The sequence below is a fragment of the Geotrypetes seraphini genome, chromosome 15 (assembly GCF_902459505.1).
Source record: "Geotrypetes seraphini chromosome 15, aGeoSer1.1, whole genome shotgun sequence".
NCBI lineage: Eukaryota > Metazoa > Chordata > Amphibia > Gymnophiona > Dermophiidae > Geotrypetes > Geotrypetes seraphini.
This window is the reverse complement of record NC_047098.1, coordinates 56,751,555-56,770,272: the sequence shown is the minus strand read 5'-3', so window position 1 is coordinate 56,770,272 and position 18,718 is coordinate 56,751,555. Positions and strand designations below refer to the sequence as shown.

The following is an 18,718-nucleotide window of genomic DNA, read 5'->3' as shown; positions in this document are numbered from 1 at the left end:
ATCAGACAATGTGTTCAGGATATATATCTAGAAAGATCTATAATACTACTACTATAAATCATTTCCATAGCATTATTAGACAAATGCAACACTGTACATCAAAACACAGAAGAGACAGTGTCTGCTCAAAAGAGCAGGGATACAGGCAGTTCCCTGGTTAAGAACGAGTTACGTTTTTAAAGCTGTTCTTAAGTCAGATTTGTATATAACTCACAACTTGTTGATTTTAAGATTCTTGCTGCTTACCTCTGCTCCCAGCTGACAAAAGGGTCAACTGTCCTTACCAGTGCTCCCTCTAAGGTACAGCATGCACAACTACACACTGTTGTTAATGTGGCCAGGTATCATTTCTGAATTTGCTAAAGGAGAAGTGTAGGAGTCTAAGCCACTAGAAATACTGCTCAGTGAAATCAAATGAAGCCACAACCGCGTTCTGAAGTACGAGTTTTACTCAAGTCCAGTGTCTGTAAATCAGGGACTGCCATGCTGCCTCTGAAAGGATACTGACAGACGGGAAGCACTATGACAATCTTCAAAGGAATTTGTCTCGGTAACCTAGTAGCCCTTTTACCAAGCTGTAGTAACTGCAACTATGCACTTACTGTAAGACATGCTCAAACATCCTACAGTAAGTACAAAATTGGTGCATGCTTTTATTTTTTCTTGGAGGGGGTGTGTCAGGGGAGCAGACAGTGAGTGTTCCTATACCAATCAGTTAGTGGTTAGCGCAGGATTACCACCTGAGACCTTACCATCTACAAAATAAGTGTCAGTAAGAGCTCATGTGGTAAATGTTTTTAAATATCAACATTAGCACATAACCATTAATGCAGAAAATGGAAAACCCCATGCAAGGACACACTAAGGCAGGGGTGTCAAAGTCCCTCCTCGAGGGCCACAATCCAGTCGGGTTTTCAGGATTTCCCTAATGAATATGCATAAGATCTATTAGCATACAATAAAAGCAGTGCATGCATATTCACTGAGGAAATCCTGAAAACCCGACTGGATTGCAGCACTCCAGGAGGGACTTTGACATCCTTGCACTAAGGCCACTTTTTTACCACAAATTAGTACAAAGAAAGTAGTTACCTGCATAAATATATCTTCCGCTCAATGGCTTAGTATCTACTACACAAGTTTCAGGGGAAAGTGTTATGGCAGAGAGAGGCAAAGGCACAGCAAGGTGTGCTCAGATTTCTTCCTACTGGATGTCACTTAGCTTTTCTCTTAGGCTTGCCTCTCATCAAAGTTAATGATGAAGGTCAGAATGCTGGCAGAGAAAGAACAGGACAAGAGAGCCTTCCAATAAGCATGCCGCGTGGCTAAAGAGTAGGATTTAGCATCTCTGCATATTGAAAACCTCCACGCCTAGCAGGAGAGCAAGTCAAATGAACAGCGGGGCCTTCCCAAAGCATTCATTATGGCAGTGGTTCCCAACCCTGTCCTGGAGGAACACCAGGCCAATCGGGTTTTCAGGCTAGCCCTAATGAATATGCATGAAGCAAATTTGCACGCCTATCACTTCCATCCTATGCCAATCTCTCTCATGCATATTCATTAGGGCTAGCCTGAAAACCCGATTGGCCTGGTGTTCCTCCAGGACAGGGTTGGGAATCACTGAAATAGATATCATGCATATTCATTGGGGAAATCCTGAAAACTCAACTGGAATACGGCTCTCGAGGACCAGAGTTCCCTACCCCTGACCTAGTCTCAGGTACAAAACTTGGATTGTAAGCCCTCTAGGGCAGTGGTTCCCAACCCTGTCCTGGAGGAACACCAGGCCAATTGGGTTTTCAGGCTAGCCCTAATGAATATGCATGAAGCAAATTTGCACGCCTATCACTTCCATCCTATGCAAATCTCTCTCATGCATATTCATTAGGGCTAGCCTGAAAACCCGATTGGCCTGGTGTTCCTCCAGGACAGGGTTGGGAATCACTGAAATAGATATCATGCATATTCATTGGGGAAATCCTGAAAACTCAACTGGAATACGGCTCTCGAGGACCAGAGTTCCCTACCCCTGACCTAGTCTCAGGTACAAAACTTGGATTGTAAGCCCTCTAGGGCAGTGGTTCCCAACCCTGTCCTGGAGGAACACCAGGCCAATTGGGTTTTCAGGCTAGCCCTAATGAATATGCATGAAGCAAATTTGCATGCCTATCACTTCCATCATATGCAAATCTCTCTCATGCATATTCATTAGGGCTAGCCTGAAAACCCGATTGGCCTGGTGTTCCTCCAGGACAGGGTTGGGAATCACTGAAATAGATATCATGCATATTCATTGGGGAAATCCTGAAAACTCAACTGGAATACGGCTCTCGAGGACCAGAGTTCCCTACCCCTGACCTAGTCTCAGGTACAAAAACTTGGATTGTAAGCCCTCTAGGGCAGTGGTTCCCAACCCTGTCCTGGAGGAACACCAGGCCAATTGGGTTTTCAGGCTAGCCCTAATGAATATGCATGAAGCAAATTTGCACGCCTATCACTTCCATCCTATGCCAATCTCTCTCATGCATATTCATTAGGGCTAGCCTGAAAACCCGATTGGCCTGGTGTTCCTCCAGGACAGGGTTGGGAATCACTGAAATAGATATCATGCATATTCATTGGGGAAAATCCTGAAAACTCAACTGGAATACGGCTCTCGAGGACCAGAGTTCCCTACCCCTGACCTAGTCTCAGGTACAAAACTTGGATTGTAAGCCCTCTAGGGCAGTGGTTCCCAACCCTGTCCTGGAGGAACACCAGGCCAATTGGGTTTTCAGGCTAGCCCTAATGAATATGCATGAAGCAAATTTGCACGCCTATCACTTCCATCCTATGCCAATCTCTCTCATGCATATTCATTAGGGCTAGCCTGAAAACCCGATTGGCCTGGTGTTCCTCCAGGACAGGGTTGGGAATCACTGAAATAGATATCATGCATATTCATTGGGGAAATCCTGAAAACTCAACTGGAATACGGCTCTCGAGGACCAGAGTTCCCTACCCCTGACCTAGTCTCAGGTACAAAACTTGGATTGTAAGCCCTCTAGGGCAGTGGTTCCCAACCCTGTCCTGGAGGAACACCAGGCCAATTGGGTTTTCAGGCTAGCCCTAATGAATATGCATGAAGCAAATTTGCACGCCTATCACTTCCATCCTATGCCAATCTCTCTCATGCATATTCATTAGGGCTAGCCTGAAAACCCGATTGGCCTGGTGTTCCTCCAGGACAGGGTTGGGAGGTGCACTCCACCAGATAATGAGTGGAACACCCCAGTGAATCCAAGAGATTTTAGCAACCTTTTCCCAATCACCTAAGACTAGTACACACCCTCCCTCTCCCCCCCCCCCCCCCCCAAATATCTTTACTTTCCTCTCTGTAAGAGGATGCTCCAGCTCCCACAGGCCTGTTGTCATCTAACAGGCTGAAGATGAAAGCGTCCACTATGCCAGGTAATAAAGACAACCCAATGTAACGATTTGCTTAAAAAAAGAAATACAGAGACCCTCTCTCCCTCCCCCTCTTTGTAGCCGGAAACACAGTCGCAACCGGTCCCGAGGGGCTGCCTGCCCCCCCCCCCGTCCGATGCTGACCACTAGCAACCCCTTCCCGTTAGTCACCTGTCGAGACTGCAGCTTACCGGTTAACGGCCCGTCCTGCAGAGTGTCTGCGAGTCGCAAAGCCTCAGGTGGGGAGGGAGAGGGGCGAGGGGACCAGGTCTAAACGGATGCCTTTACTCGCAGTCTTTGGGATGCATCACTCGTGCACGCAAAACCAGTGCAATGTGTGTTTGCTGTTAAGTTTTGCTTTTTGTTTTTTAAAGATGGTGTTTTAATGTTCCTTCTGCGCGGAGAACTAGCCGCACCAAATAAGCCTCCGTGGGGTGTTTTTTTTGGTTGTTTTTTTTTTCCCCCTATTTGTTTCTGCTCAGCAGCAAAGCGCATGTTTTGGAGCCGCAGCGGCTGACGGGACTTGTGGTTTTTCCGGAGGGAGGCGCTGGGCCTAGTGAAGACGGAGGTGGCGGTTACGCGCACTACGAGTCCCAGTCATCCTCGGGCAGACAGCGCAGAGTGGATCCTCGGAACAAAGCAGGAGCGCAGTCTGTCCCCCTCTGCCCCCCCGTAGTGCTGACGAGAGCAAAATGGCTGTGGGGCGCCCCTCGCTGTCAGCCTTTTTTTTGATCTGGTGTCTTTCGTAGTTTTGCCTTATTCCATCCCCTCTCCCCCTATATTTTAAGTATTGTATATTTCTTTGGTATATTGCTGCAAAAGATGAAATATGACTGATCTCGTCAGCCTATTTTTCAGGCTAAAACTGTGCAATAAGAAATTCATGCTTGAAAGGGGGCGAGGCGCATTTAATATTCATTTTAAAACCTTGATATACAGTACCAAATAAAGTAAACGTATTAAGAGGTAATTTTTGTACTCTAGACGTTTTATAGATTGTAAGATGAAACGGTATAATGTATCAGACCTGTATAACGTGACCAAACTTAAGAGTTTCCTTTTTAAAGATGCTTTTAGTGAATACATTTAATGGTTTTGTCTCTTTTTATCTCATATTTCCCCTCCTAATGTTTTTACCTTAAATATATTTGAATTAAATATTGATTGTAATCCAAATATCTGCTGATTGTATTTCATTGAATGTCCAGCTCTCATGATTATTGTATTGTATTTTCTCTGAATATCTGCTTATTGTATTCCACTGAATGTCCAGCTATCTTGATTGTAAACCGCCTAGAAGTCGCAAGATCGTGGCGGTATAGAAAAATAAAGTTATTATTATTAATAATTTCCCCTTTTGTGTTGATATTGTATGTATAGGTTACTTAATTTGATTGATTTAAACTTTGTATAGGAATGTTTGTATTCGTTATTTTAATTTGCTATGATTTATGTATGTTTGATTTGGTTACCCATATTTGATTATTTAAGAAATTGTACATCGCCTAGAACTTGGAATAGGCGATTAATCAAATTATATAAGAAACTTGGAAAATTATTAAGAGCAGAAGACTACGACAAGTTGATCAGGTAGAGGATTATAATTTTCCATGCCCGTTTAAATTTGTTGATATAAATAATTTATGCATTTTTTTCTTCCTCAACACTCATTCTTCGATTCGTTGAAGTCCTGGTTAGGTTATTTAAAAATACAGCACATATGGATTTTTTTAAACTCAAATATGGTAATGTTTTTGAAGTTAGCAACATAAAGTATGTTTTGCTGTTCAATCTGCATTTTATTCTTGCTGACATATCATAAACGTCGTCACTATTTTTGACCCTAAGATACATAGGCAGCAGAACCCTTTTTTGCTAGGGGGTTCCCAAGCTCCCCAGTCCCACCCCCTTAGTAATAATATTAATTGTAATGCCATTCATTCTTCATATACACACACAATATAATCTTGTTTATTAACTATATAAAGATAACCACAAAATTAAACTACACAAAGCACACTCAAACACCCAGATCATCACATAAGAAAGCTTCTCCTTTCTCAGCCACCAATGACTGCTGTTTTAATAGGAATTCCATCTGCTAATTTAACAATATTTCACTCAGCTGTATCTAGGGGGTGCCAGATTTTCTCTTTTAAAAAAAGAGGACACCTGGCCCTGCCCCATTCTGCCCCCAGCCCCACCTGCATCTCTTTTTCTGAGCTTGGGGCTGCATGGATGTCAACACAATGATGTCATGCGCATACATGTGAAATCACGTTGATGGCTGTGCATACGCAGACACCCTCCAGACGTGACCATGAACTCTGGGACTTCCAAAACCTGAATAAACTACCAGGTTTTGGAAATCCCTCTGGAAAAGTCCTCTAAAAAGAGGTTATCCCAGGACAAGCAGGCAGCATATTCTCAACATGTGGGTGATGTCATCCACAGAGCCCCATAGCGGAGATTCTCGCAAGCAACTTGCTTGTAGAACTTCAAAGTTCACGAGTGCCTTCCCGCCTGAGTTGGGGCGCGCATCTCCTCAGTTCTTGTTTTTCCGCAGAGCTGAGAAGCACCTGTTTCTAGCTCTGCCCCGTTGTCCGTTGCCTTCTCACACCGCGGCTTTGTTTTTTCTTTATTACTTTTCCTTTCAAGTCGCTGTGTGGCGCGTGTTTATTTAAAAAAAAAAAAAAAGGAGAGGTCACATGACGCGATGAGCGAGTGAGGACGGCTCCTTGCTTGCTCCGGGGCAACCCAGCTATCTTTAACATTTTAACTGGATAAATTCAGCCTCCCTGTGAAAGCGCTGCTACTTAAGAGGGTCCTCAATATATGGACAGGTACATTACCCGATCCCAGGACTCCATGACGACTAAATCGGCCAGGAAAGATTGCGATTGTGTGCGGCCTGCTGACGGCAAGATGGTGGTTAGTCCTGTGGCGGCAGTGTCGCACCTTACCGAGGCACCTTTGGGCAATATTAAGGAGGCGATAGCACAAGTTCTGAGCCCAAAAATCGAGCCGTTATCATCCCAAATAACGCATATAGAAAACATTCTATCAGCAGCAGCAGCACGAACCATGGAGTTGGAGCAACGTGTGTCTACGATTGAAGATTCTACAACCACACACGCGGCTGATCTGGCAACGCTCCAAGCGCAACTACAATCTCAATCTGAGAAAATGGAAGATTTGGAAACAGATCACGGCGTTCTAACCTGCGCATTTTGGGCTTACCAGAAACCATTTTGGATCACCATTTACTGGACATTGTGGAGCGTTGGTTACAAGATGAGCTACCCATACCGTTGTTGCTCAGCCCATTGTGGTTGGAACACTTGGGTCTCGAGTGGGCTTGGAGACGCGCCCTCAGATAGTCATTATAAAAATCTTTAACTATCATCATAAGGTGGAGTTGCTCCAGCAATATCGGGCCAAGCGAGACACACTGAAATATGATGGCATACCTATTAGAATCAGTCAGGACTTTTCTGTGGCCTTGCAAGAAAAACAGAAGCCTTACTACCCTTTGTGCACCAAGTTAGTGGACCTTAAGCAGCTGTTTCAATTCAACTATCCAGCTCTCCTCAAGGTTCACCATAATGGTATTTAGAAATCATTTCAAACTCCTGAAGTAGCTGGAGCCTTCACCAGTACATTAAGTGGTGCCTCCTCTGGGGACACATGACTGTTCCCTTTTCTTGAAATGTATATTAGAAATTCTTGGAAGGTGTTTTTTCTCTTCCTGTAATGTTACTTTGGTGTAATAGTCACAGAGTTGTCCAGAGGAGGCTGATACTCATCAGCAGTTGGGGAAGCCCCTAGTTTAGCATTTTACCGTGACTTGATAATATCCTTCATGGTAGGGATATTTGGGGAACGTTGTTGGGGATGGGGGACGTTTAGCTTTCGAGGAGCAGCAGCAGTGGACCTTTTGCTTTTTATATTGGTGTGGGAAATGATGGGGTACGGTTATGTTGTTGTGGTGTGGAGGTATGGTGTTGGGTGTGCTGTGTGGTGGGGCTGTACTCATTGAGTCTTGGGGTGAGGCTGGGCACCCAGAGACTCTTGTTTGTTTGATTCTGGATTGGTCTTTGTTTAATGGTGGAGTGGATTATGGGTGATCAACTAATCCGAGTAATTTCCTGGAATGTGTCTGGTATTACGTCCCCCCGCTAAAAGAACCAAAATCCTCTCCCAATTGAAACACCAGCATGCCGATATTGCCTGTCTCCAAGAAACTCGGCTTACTGACACAGAGCATAAAACTACAGAGGTGGATGGGAGATTTGCATTTTACATCCTCCCCAGGAAAAAAGGCAGGGGTTGCCATTCTAATTAGAAAAGGTCTGGCTTGTGACGTGCAAGTACAAAGGTGGGACCCCCAGGGCAGATATTTACTGGTGAGGGTGGTGGGACCTGGCAGGCCATTCTGGCTTTTGGTAGTGTATGGTCCTAATGTGTATAAGCATGCTTACTTTCAAAATTTAGTGAACGTGTGTTTACAGGATACCGCTTGCCCCTTGCTTATAGCTGGAGACTTTAACCAAGTACTGGACTCCATCCTAGATAGATCTAAGGTTACTGGGGTGGTTTCATCCAAGCAGACGAAAGGGATACCATACTTATGACATTCTTTTGGATTGGTGGACCCCTGGCGGTTGCTCCATCCCTCAGAGCGTGATTATACTCATCAATCCAGGGCTCATCTGACCTTTTCTAGAATAGATTACATTTTACTGTCAGAATTCTTGTTTCCTCAGGTTACAGAAGCAACTATCGGATCATTAGAAGTGTCTGATCATAATATGATTTGGATAGATGTAGGAGTGGGGGTCCCACGGGACTACGACCGGGTTGGAGATTCCCTGCATATTTACATAATGATACACACTTTCAAAAGTTTTTGATGGATAGATGGGAGGAGTATCTTCACTTTAACTCACAGCACTTAGAAGAGCTGGTTCTGTTTTGGGATGGAGCAAAGGCTGTTATTCGAGGGGAAATCATAGCTTACATTTCTAAGCGTACTAGACAAATCACAAGTCGTATAATTGCATTAGAGAGGCAGTTGGTTTCATTGAAAGGAGTTTTACTACAATATCCTACGATACCAAATCGAGAGGCGTATCAGACAGTGTTAACAGCCCTTAATGTCTTGATACATGAAAACACGAAAAAAATATTATTCTGTCGTAAATATCATTATTACAAACATGGTAATAAAGCGGGGAAGTTATTAGCATATCACCAAAAGCTGGAAGGGATCCCGATATATATATCTACTATAAATGATGGTCGAGGTAGAACCTTGACCTCACCAACAGACATCTCGGATAGTTTTTACCATTACTTTGAGAATTTTTATGCGGTGCCTGGTCCTTACACAGGACCGGATATTACTGACTATTTGGAAGACGCTGGTATGCCTAAATTGACCGAAGATCAGGTCTCTCTATTGAATAGGCCCTTGCTATTGCAGGAATTAACACAGGCCATACAGAAGCAGCGGTCTTGCACTGCGCCTGGGCCTGATGGCTTCTCGCCTGAGTTTTACAAAATTATATCATACTCCATTGGGGGGCCACTCCTGGAGTATTACAAAACAATTCAGGTGCAACAGACTCTTCCGTGTTATGCTAATGAAGTTCTGATATCTTTAATACCTAAGCCATCTAAACCGCGTACAGAATTGGAGTCATATAGACCAATATCGCTCATAAATGTGGACATTAAAATCTTTGCTCGTATATTGGCAGATCTCTTAGCTCCCTTATTACCTGCTGTCATAACACCAGAACAGGTGGGTTTTGTGAGGACATGCCACTCTGTTATTAATGTTCGAAGAGTACTCCTGGCATACTCTAGAGCAGGGGTGCCCACACTTTTTGGGCTTGCGAGCTACTTTTAAAATGACCAAGTCAAAATGATCTACCAACAATAAAATAATTTTTAAAAACCCCACAAAGCACACTGAAAGGCAGAGAAAATGTTAATTATAATTCATATTCCGGGTTTTTTTCAGAGGTCAAGGCAAATGACTCTATGCAATGTCGCCTCAATAACAGCCATACAAAAATAGACAAATATACCCCCTCCCTTTTTACTAAATCACAGTTTTTAGCTCAAGGAGCTGCGCTGAATGCCCCACGTTGCTCTCGACGCTCATAGGCTCCCTGCGCTAAAAACCGCTATTGAGGTTTAGTAAAAGGGAGCCATAGTGCAAAATATAAACAGCAGATATAAATTCTCAAAATGGACACATTTTGATCACTAAATTGAAAATAAAATAATTTTTCCTACTTTTGTTGTCTGGTGATTTCATGAGTCTCTAGTTGCACTTTCTTCTTCTAACTTCTTCTCACTTCACTCTGGCTGCACTTCTTCTTCTGACATCTTCTGACTTCAGCCCACTCCTGCATCCAATATTTCTTCCCTTCTTTCAGCCTCCTATATGCTTTCTCTCCTCCAGACCTCATTTTCCCCCAACTTTTTCTTTCTTTCTCCCTGCCCCCTTCTTTCTTTCTCCCTGCCTCCTGTTCTTTCTTTCTCTTTCTCTCCATACCCACTTTCTTTCTGTCTCCGTGTTCCCTCTTTCTTTCTGTTTCCCTTCTTTCTTTGTCTTCCTGTCCCCCCTTCTTTCTGTCTCCCTGCCTGCCCCCTATGTTTCTTTCTCCCTGCCCTCCCCCAAGCCACTAGGTTTGCCACCGCTACCGGGAAACAGGCCTCCAAGCCACCACAGCCCCATGCTTTCCTTACAGAAGCCTTGCGCTGACCAGTGTTCCGCTCCCCTTCAATTCTGATGTGGGAGAGGAAGTTCCAGGCCAGCCAGGCAGCGATTGGCTGGCCCAGAAATTCCTCTCCGATGTCAGAATTGACGTCGGGGAGAGGAATGCTGGTCAGCGCGAGGCTTCTGCAGGCCCAAATCTCCAGACGCCCAGGGCCGAGGAAAAGAAAAAGCCAGTCTATAAATCCTTCCATGAGAGCTGTTCCAGTCTCCTTTCAGTAGGGCACTTACATAAATGCGTATACCCCCCTCCTCAACTTCCCATTTTCAGGCTCAAGATGCCAGAGCAGCAGCAGTTCTTGCATTTTTGGGCAGAGCACCTCCTGCTCCCGACCGCCTTTCTCCAGTCTGGCGGCTTGATTCCGCCAGGGGCAGCCGCGCTCAGCTCTCCAGTGACGTGACTTCCCTAGACCTCCCTCCCGCCTTCTCCTGAAGGAAGTGACATCATCCCCCAGTCTATCAAAGATTTTCTATGGGAGAAAGCAAGGGTGTCAGGTCAAAAGCGCACTGGGACAAAGGCGCGCGAGGAAGACGGGTTCTGGCAGTCGGGCAAGGAAGGACGCAGCGAGCATGACCTTTGGGTGATGCCCATTGGGGAACCTCGGGGAGAGGAAGGCTGATCGGCCGGTCAATCAGGACGGCAACATGAGTCTATCACGGAACCCGGGATGGGTTCCGTGATCGACTCGCATTGCCTTCCCGAGCGACCGGTCGATCGCGATCGACGTATTGAGCATCCCTGCTCTAGAGTACAACAGAATCGGCTTCCTGGTCTTCTTGTGGGACTGGACGCTGCTAAAGCATTTGACAAGGTAAATTGGCATTATTTATTTCAGGTATTGCAGTATATGGGGATACAGGGATTGTACTTTGCTTCCTTGAAAGCTCTCTACACGAAACCGACTGCCTCGGTGATAGTTAATGGGGCGAGAACTGCATCGTTTCCTATTGGCAGTGGTACAAGGCAGGGGTGCCCACTGTCCCTATTACTCTTCCTCCTGTATTTAGATCCATTCCTTCGCACGATATTGCTGGACGATGAGATTGTGGGAATGCCGGAGGGTAACTCCCAGATGCGTGTGTTAGCTTTTGCAGACGATCTTTTGCTCACTCTGGGTAATCCCCAGCGCTTGCTTTTTCGAGCGCTGGAATTACTGGATGAGTTTCACCTTTACTCTGGATTGACCCTGAATAGGCAAAAATCTTTAGCCCTCCCTAAGGCTCTAGCAGTGCGCACACAGTGGAAAGGCACATTCCCTTTACAGTGGGCAACTCAACATTTGGTTTACTTGGGGGTAAAAATTCCGCACGACTTGACCAAATTATACAGTTCCAATGTGCTGCCCTTACTTCAACAAACTGAGGCTACATTACGTAACTGGCAAGCTTTCCCACTTTCTGTCTCCGGTCGCATAGCATTATATAACATGATAGTTTTGGATTACCTGCTGCACTTCTCTCAATCTGGCCTCTAATCCATAACAATTCGAGTCCACTTAAGTGCTAGTGCTGTTTTTCATCAGCCTCTCGAAAGAAAACCCCTCTCTGCTCATCCTGTGGTTTCCAAGTTTATGACAGGACTTTTCAATGTCAAACCACCGCTCAAGCTGCTTCCAGTGGTTTGGGATCTCAATGTTGTTCTTGCTCAACTGATCACGCCTCCTTTCGAACCAATAGATTCAGCTTCTCTTACATATCTCTCTTGGAAAGTGGTTTTTTTCTCATTGCACTCACCTCTGTTAGACGAGTCAGTGAGCTGCAAGCTCTAGTAGCTCATCCACCTTTCACGGTTTTCCATCATGACATTATGCTCCTCCAAAATTCTTACCTAAAGTGGTTTCAGAATTTCATCTCCATCAATTCATTGTTCTTCCAGTGGTTTTTTCCCAAAGCCTCATTCTGCAGAATCAGCTTTTCATACTCTAGCTTGTCAGCGTGCTTTGGTCTTCTACTTCCAAAGGCCTAAGCCATGGAGATCTCTACTATTTGTCTCCTTCGATCCATACGAGTTGAGACATCCAGTTGCTATATGAACCATCTCCAATTGAATCGCTGCTTGAATTTTTTTTTCTCCTAGGCCCAGGCTGGTCTACATCTATAGAGTCGAGTTCCAGCCCATAACTTCAGAGCCATGGCGGCTTCAGTAGTTTTTCCTTAAATCTACTCCTATTGAGGAACTTTGTAAAGCTGCTTTTTTCCTCCTCAGTTCATACATTCCTCTCTCAGTATAGTCTGGATGTTTTTCTCCAGAAGAGCTGGCCTTTTTGGCCAGGCAGTTTTCAGAATTTTTTCTCTAATTTGCCAATTCTCCCTCCATCCCATTCTGGTTAGCTTGGAAGTCACCCACATGTTGAGAATATGCTGCCTGCTTGTCCTGGGATAAAGTACAGTTACTTACCGTAACAGTTGTTATCTAGGGACAGCAGGCAGATATTCTCACAACCCATCCACCTCCCCAGGTTGGCTTCCTAACTAGCTAGCTGAACTGAGGAGGCGATGAGGAGATGCGCGCCCTAACTCGGACGGGAAGGCACTTTGAAGTTCTACAAGCAAGTTGCTTGTGAGGCTCTCCGCTACGGGGCTCCGTGGATGACGTCGCCCACATGTTGAGAATATCTGCCTGCTGTCCCTGGATAACAACTGTTACGGTAAGTAACTGTACTATATGTCTAGGATTTCCCAGCCATCTGGTAAACCTTAGCTGTACCATTTCATATTAACTCAAAAAGGTTCACATGGCACCTGAATAATGAAAATAAAAATTGTCAAGCTACTAAAATATTTCTTTTACTACTGATAATGGACTTTAAACAAGATCTCTTGCCCTTTTTGCTTTTCTGCCAGTACAGGGCTGTAAAAGCAAGAAATTTCTTGACCATACTTTAGCATTCCAAGCAGCTTCCCATGATAAAGAATTTTGATTGTTATTGCTTGGAGCTTGTTCTTATAAATATTTTAGAACCCAATTGAAAACTCATCTTTTCTCAAAATATTTGGTCAAATAATTTCCATTCGGAAAAGTTGAAAGGGGACAGATTCAATACAAATGCCAGGAAGTTCTTCTTTACCCAACGTGTGGTGGACACTTGGAATGCGCTTCCAGAGGACGTTATAGGGCAGAATACAGTACTGGAATTTAAGAGAGGATTGGACATTTTCCTGCTGGAAAAGGGAATAGAAGGGTATAAATAGAGGATTACTGCTGAGGTCCTGGACCTGTTGGGCCGCCGCGTGAGTGGACTGCTGGGCAAGATGGACCTCAGGTCTGACCCAGCAGAGGCATTGCTTATGTTCTTTTGTTCTTGTCATTATCAAATTGTTTTTAGTTTATAATTTTTTGTAAACCGTATAGAACTTATGGTTATGCGGTCAAGAAGTACGATGTTATGTTATTTGGGGCAGCCCCCTTCCCACCCCACCCCCCAAAAAAAATTAAAAGTGGGGATGGAACTAAGAAAAACTACTGGAAATGTGAGTTACTCCACATCCCCTCAAAAATTAAGAAATTTTTAAGCGTGTGGATTTCAAAGCTACCATAGAATGCCTGAGTGAATCCCCTCTAACTGTACTATCCTTGAATGTTCTTCTTTTCTCAATGATTGTAGTTCCTCCCCGTCGACCCTCATGTTTCGGTATGTCTGGTAAGTCTGATGTTATATTTGTAAATTTTTATCCCTGTATAATTTTATTTTTGTATTTCACCTAGAAATCTTGAATAGGCGATTATATCAAATTGTCATAAAACTTTAAACTATGGTGCTCCATTTTTGCTATGGTGGGCATGTGTTGCCCCTTAATAATTTTTCAAGAGTAAAAACAAACTATGAAAAATAAAAGCTAGGACCATTGCAAAATACCCCTGCTGAAATATAGGAACATAGTAGATGGCAGCAATACCAAGCCACAAAAAGGTGGTATACAAGTCCCCATTCCCCTTCCCCAGATCATGACCTACATGGCCCATCCAGTCTGCCCAATAAGATAAACTCCTAGTACAGTATATGATATGCTAATATACAGTGGCGTAGCAAGCGTGAGAGGTGCCTGGGGCGTAGGTGCCCTTCCCCTTGGCTCTGCCCCCACTCCTTCCCTGCTTCCCCCTGCTGCACACGTGTGCCTACTTTCCTTCCCCCGTACCTCTAGTTGTTCACTACCGCGAGTAACAACTTCAACATGCTCCTTGCGACCTCAGCAGCTCTCCCTGACATCACTTCCTATGCGTGGCACCTGGAAGTGACGTCAGCGGGAGAGCACGAGGAACACGTTGAAGTTGTTGCTTGGGGTATTGAACAACTAGAGGTACGGGGGAAGGGAAGTGCGTGGCGAGGGGAGGAATGGGAAGAGGCAGAGGGGCGGAGAGGAGGGGTGCCGAGAGCATCCCCCATCAAAACATGACACCTGGGGCAAACCGCCCGCCCCCCTCCTTACTACGCCACTGCTAACATATGCATACTTGATCTTGACCTGTCCTTGAAATATTAAGGGCACAGACCACATATGTCTGCCTGGCAGTGGCTTAATTTTCAACTATTACAGTAGCTGTTGAAGTCTGCTCCAGGCTAACCAGACCTATCTAGCTATAATTGGGACACAGACTGTAGAAGTTTGCCCGGCACTAGCTTTGCTACTCAACTAAACGGGCACCCAGCACCCCCTTGTGGGCCTAATTTGAGTTGCCCAGTTGTAGAACTGCCTCCTGGTAATGCTGTAAACTCATCACAGGAGTTGTTGGTTAGTTGTTTTTTTAGGGGGAGGGGTGGTGGTTATTACCACAAGGGAGAGCTGGTTTGCTGATACACCAGATTCCACATTTGAGGAGGAGGATGAAGCTGAAGCAATCCACAGGAACCAGCAGGATAAAATCAAGTATTGATTATTTCAATCCAGAACGTACAATAATATGGGTGAGATGCAATGGCTCGTGCTGCCCCCTCCCCCACTCCTGCCTTCCACGTGCGCGCCCCCCTTCTCTTTCCCTTCCTCCATACCTCTAGTTGAAGTTGTTGCTCATGGCGGTCAACAACGTGCTCCTCGGAACCCCGTCAGCTCTCCCTCTGACGTCACTTCCTATGCGCGGGAACATCACATCATAGAAGCATACCACGAATCACATTGGCTCCCAATACAAGAGTACACTTCAAATTCCACTGCCTTGTTTTCAAAGCTATAAACGGAGACAGCCCTACCTACTGGAACAATCGACTAACCCAAACCACCTCAACCAGACACAGGAGAACCCACACAATATTCACACTAGAGAGTTGCGCGGGGACAGAAATCCCACATGTCCCCGCCAAAATCACACCCATCCCCGCGAGGAATCCCTCCGTCCCCGCCTGTCCCTATAAACTTCAGAAATAGTTATTTCATTTAATTATGCTACTGAATTAAAGGCTCTGGTAGAAACCCATTTACAAATAAGCAAAGAGACTTTATTAATTTGGAAATATTAATTGGGAAGAATACACACTTTGTAAACAGGTTTCTACCAGAGCCTCTAATGTAAATATAAATACTCAGCTGAAGAGAACTCCCAAGCTGTCAACTGAGGACTTCCTTTGCAGTTGGCCTAGGGTCCCTTTTGCCAAGCTTGGCAGGCAGCAGTAGCGTCCCTGAGTCACAGATGCTGGCACCTCAGTGGCTCATGGAAGTTGCCAGCGACTGCTGTGCTTGGTGGAGGGGAGTTCTGGCCGTCTTTAGAGGAGGTCCTCTGCTGGCAGTGCTTGCTCCCCACCAGTCACAGAAAGGGTCAGCAAGTACTTCAACACTGTAGAAATAAAACCAGAAATGCATTTCCTTTTCTTTTGAACACAATACAAAGACATCTGCTATATACATTTCCCAAAGCTAACATATTTTTTTCCGCTTTCCCATCTTCTGTAAATTCTTCTGTTGCTGTCCATTGGTTCCTCCTACCATGGTCCAGCATTTATCCCTTTCTCATCTTTTGTGCCTGCCCATCAGCCCCATGCCCAACATTTCTCCTTCTATCACCCCTCTCCAGCACCATGCTACATCTCTCTCTCCATTCCCTTCACCACTATGTCCAACATTCCTCCCTCTTGCATCCATTTCAATCTGTCCCACTGTTCCCTTTCCACCACAATATTTATCCCTCTCCTCTGTACCTCACTCCCTCCCTATGACCAAAAATTTTCCTTTCTTCCATTCCTGTGTACACAACCATCTCTTTCTCTCCCTTTCTCTCTCCCAAGTTCATGCCTTCTGTGTCCAAAAGCGCATTCCCTCCCCCACCTCAGCATCTCTTTCCGTCCCTTCCTCTCTCCCAAGTCCATGCCTTCTGTGTCCAAAAACAAATTCCCTCCCCCACCTCAACATCTCTTTCCCTCCCTTCTTCCATCCTCTTTCCCAAGTGCATGCCTTGTGTCCAAAAACGCACTCCTTTCCCCACCTCTATATCTCTTTCCCTCCCTTCCTTCATCCTCTTTCCCAAGTTCATGTCTTGTGTCCAAAACGCACTCCCTCCCCCACCTCTTTCCCTCCCTTCCTCCATTCTCTCTCCTAAGTTCATGCCTTGTGCCAAAAACACACTCCCTCCCCCCTTTTGTGTTCCGCCTCCCAGTCCTCATCTGCAAGCAAAATGGAGCTCGAGCCACGAGGCTCGTCTTCTTTTCCCTACTCGCCCTGCTGCAGCACACAGCCGACCGGAAGTCTTCCCGATGTCAGCGCTGACATCGGAGGGAGGGAGGGCTTTGCTTAAGCCCTCCCTCCAATGTCAGCGCTGACATCGTGGAAGACTTCCGGTCGGCTGTGTGCTGCGGCAGGGCAGGTAGGGAAAAGAAGACGAGCCTTGCGGCTCGAGTGCATCGGAACCCCGCAGGATCCCCACGACCCTAGGGGGCGTTCCCATGGGATCCCCGCGACCCTAGGGGGTGTTCCCACGGGATCCCCGCGACCCTAGGGGGCGACCCCATGGGATCCCCGCGGCCCGAAGGGGGAACCCGCGGGATTCCCGTCGTCCCCATTCCCGTGCAGCTCTCTAATTCACACATCCACCAACCAAAAATGTCAAAAGAAGAAAAATGTATGATAACCTACTGGCCACCAGAGCAGCAAAACTGGACCGACAGCTCACCAATCTGCTGACTTCGACCACAGACTACAAAACCTTCAAAAAAGAAACAAAAACCCTACTCTTCAAAAAATACATAAAACCAATATAACACAGCCAAACAGGCTTTGAACTCCTCCTGCAATTACCAACTACTCCTTAACAAATTAGAAAATGCTCCAACTTTTTCCTTAAGTACTTCTTAATATCTTAACAATATGTTCTTCCTATTATCATAACAACTCTTCTGTAATCCACCTTGAACCGCAAGGTAAAGGCGGAATAGAAATCACTAATGTAATCAGCGGGAGAGTCGACGGGGTCGTGACAAGCACATTGTTGACCGCTACAAACAACTTCCACTAGAGGTATGGGGGAAGAGAAGGGGAGGCGTATGCATGGAGGGGAGGAATGGGAAGGAGAGGAGGGGTGTCAGTGCCCTAAACATGGTGCACCACTCCTTACTACACCACTGTATAGTGGCTAATTTGCCAATTAACTTATGTGCATAACTGACATCATTCTATTACCTGTGCATGCAGTTTGCACGCTGTTGCAAAATGTGTATCCAAGATTCTAGAATGTTCTATTTGTGGAGAAGGCATGAGACAGTTTCTCGTTTCGTTTACCAGGTGCAGTTGTAAATTTCTACCTAGGATGGCTCCAATTATGCAAATGACAGACGTTAAGAACAAGGCAACACATTTTATTCAAAAAGGCCTTGCTGGCAGGAATATAGAGTGTAAAAATCATTGGAAAAAAACTAAAAGGCAATGATACATATTGGAATATATTCTTTTTTTTGTTTTTTTACATAAATTACATGTTTTTGAGGTTCTGAGTCTGCGTTGAGGTTCAGTAGTTAATAGGTCCTGGGATCTGTACATTTACACCACCATAGTTCAACATATACATTGGCCATTGCTGAAAGAGAATAGAAAAATCTGTGTTAGAATTGTTTGGTGAAAGTCGCAATCTGATTGGCTGATAAGCCTACATTAGAATGATTAAATTGTAGCGCTAATGTAACACTATATGGGGGCAATTTTATAATCAGGTGCCTCCACTTAGGTGCCTCAAGGGCAGGCAGTAGGAGCCTACTCTATAACAGAATCTAGTTGTCTAGATTGCATATTAGAACACTAGTATAGATCAGCTTTGGCATGCTTAACATTTAGGTGTTGCAATTACATCACCCATACTGCTGGCATAATAATAATAATAATTTTATTCTTATATACCACCAAAGCCATAATAGATTGAGGCGGTTTACAACAAGAAGTGCTGGACAATCAAGGTATAAAACAATATAAAATCATCAGTATGTACATACAGTGTAAAAGTAAAACAGTAAATCCTTAACTTACAAATCAATTAAATAATTTTGTTTTTACTAATTTTCTAAAACT

At 45.0% G+C, this 18,718-nt stretch overlaps 2 protein-coding genes across 16 annotated transcripts in view; both read right to left on the bottom strand.

The window, feature by feature from the left end:
* The window catches only part of GTF2I (general transcription factor IIi), a 158,699-nt gene extending 154,686 nt beyond the window's left edge, over positions 1-4,013 (bottom strand). For 2 of the 9 annotated variants that reach the window (XM_033922230.1, XM_033922229.1), the window contains exon 1: positions 3,639-4,013. The gene's annotated coding sequence lies outside the window, so the exon portion shown is untranslated. Of the gene's footprint in view, positions 1-1,092; positions 1,372-3,370; positions 3,492-3,618 lie in introns of those variants that run through there. The other 7 variants (XM_033922228.1, XM_033922231.1, XM_033922223.1 and 4 more) reach the window with 5 other exon arrangements.
* Positions 4,014-17,999: 13,986 nt separating this feature from the next.
* The window catches only part of GTF2IRD1 (GTF2I repeat domain containing 1), a 224,296-nt gene continuing 223,577 nt past the window's right edge, over positions 18,000-18,718 (bottom strand). For all 7 annotated transcript variants that reach the window (XM_033922239.1, XM_033922236.1, XM_033922237.1 and 4 more), the window contains one exon: positions 18,000-18,233. In XM_033922239.1, the coding sequence (XP_033778130.1) occupies positions 18,172-18,233 (62 nt within the window). In that variant the 3' untranslated portion in view covers positions 18,000-18,171. The remainder of the gene's footprint in view (positions 18,234-18,718) is intronic.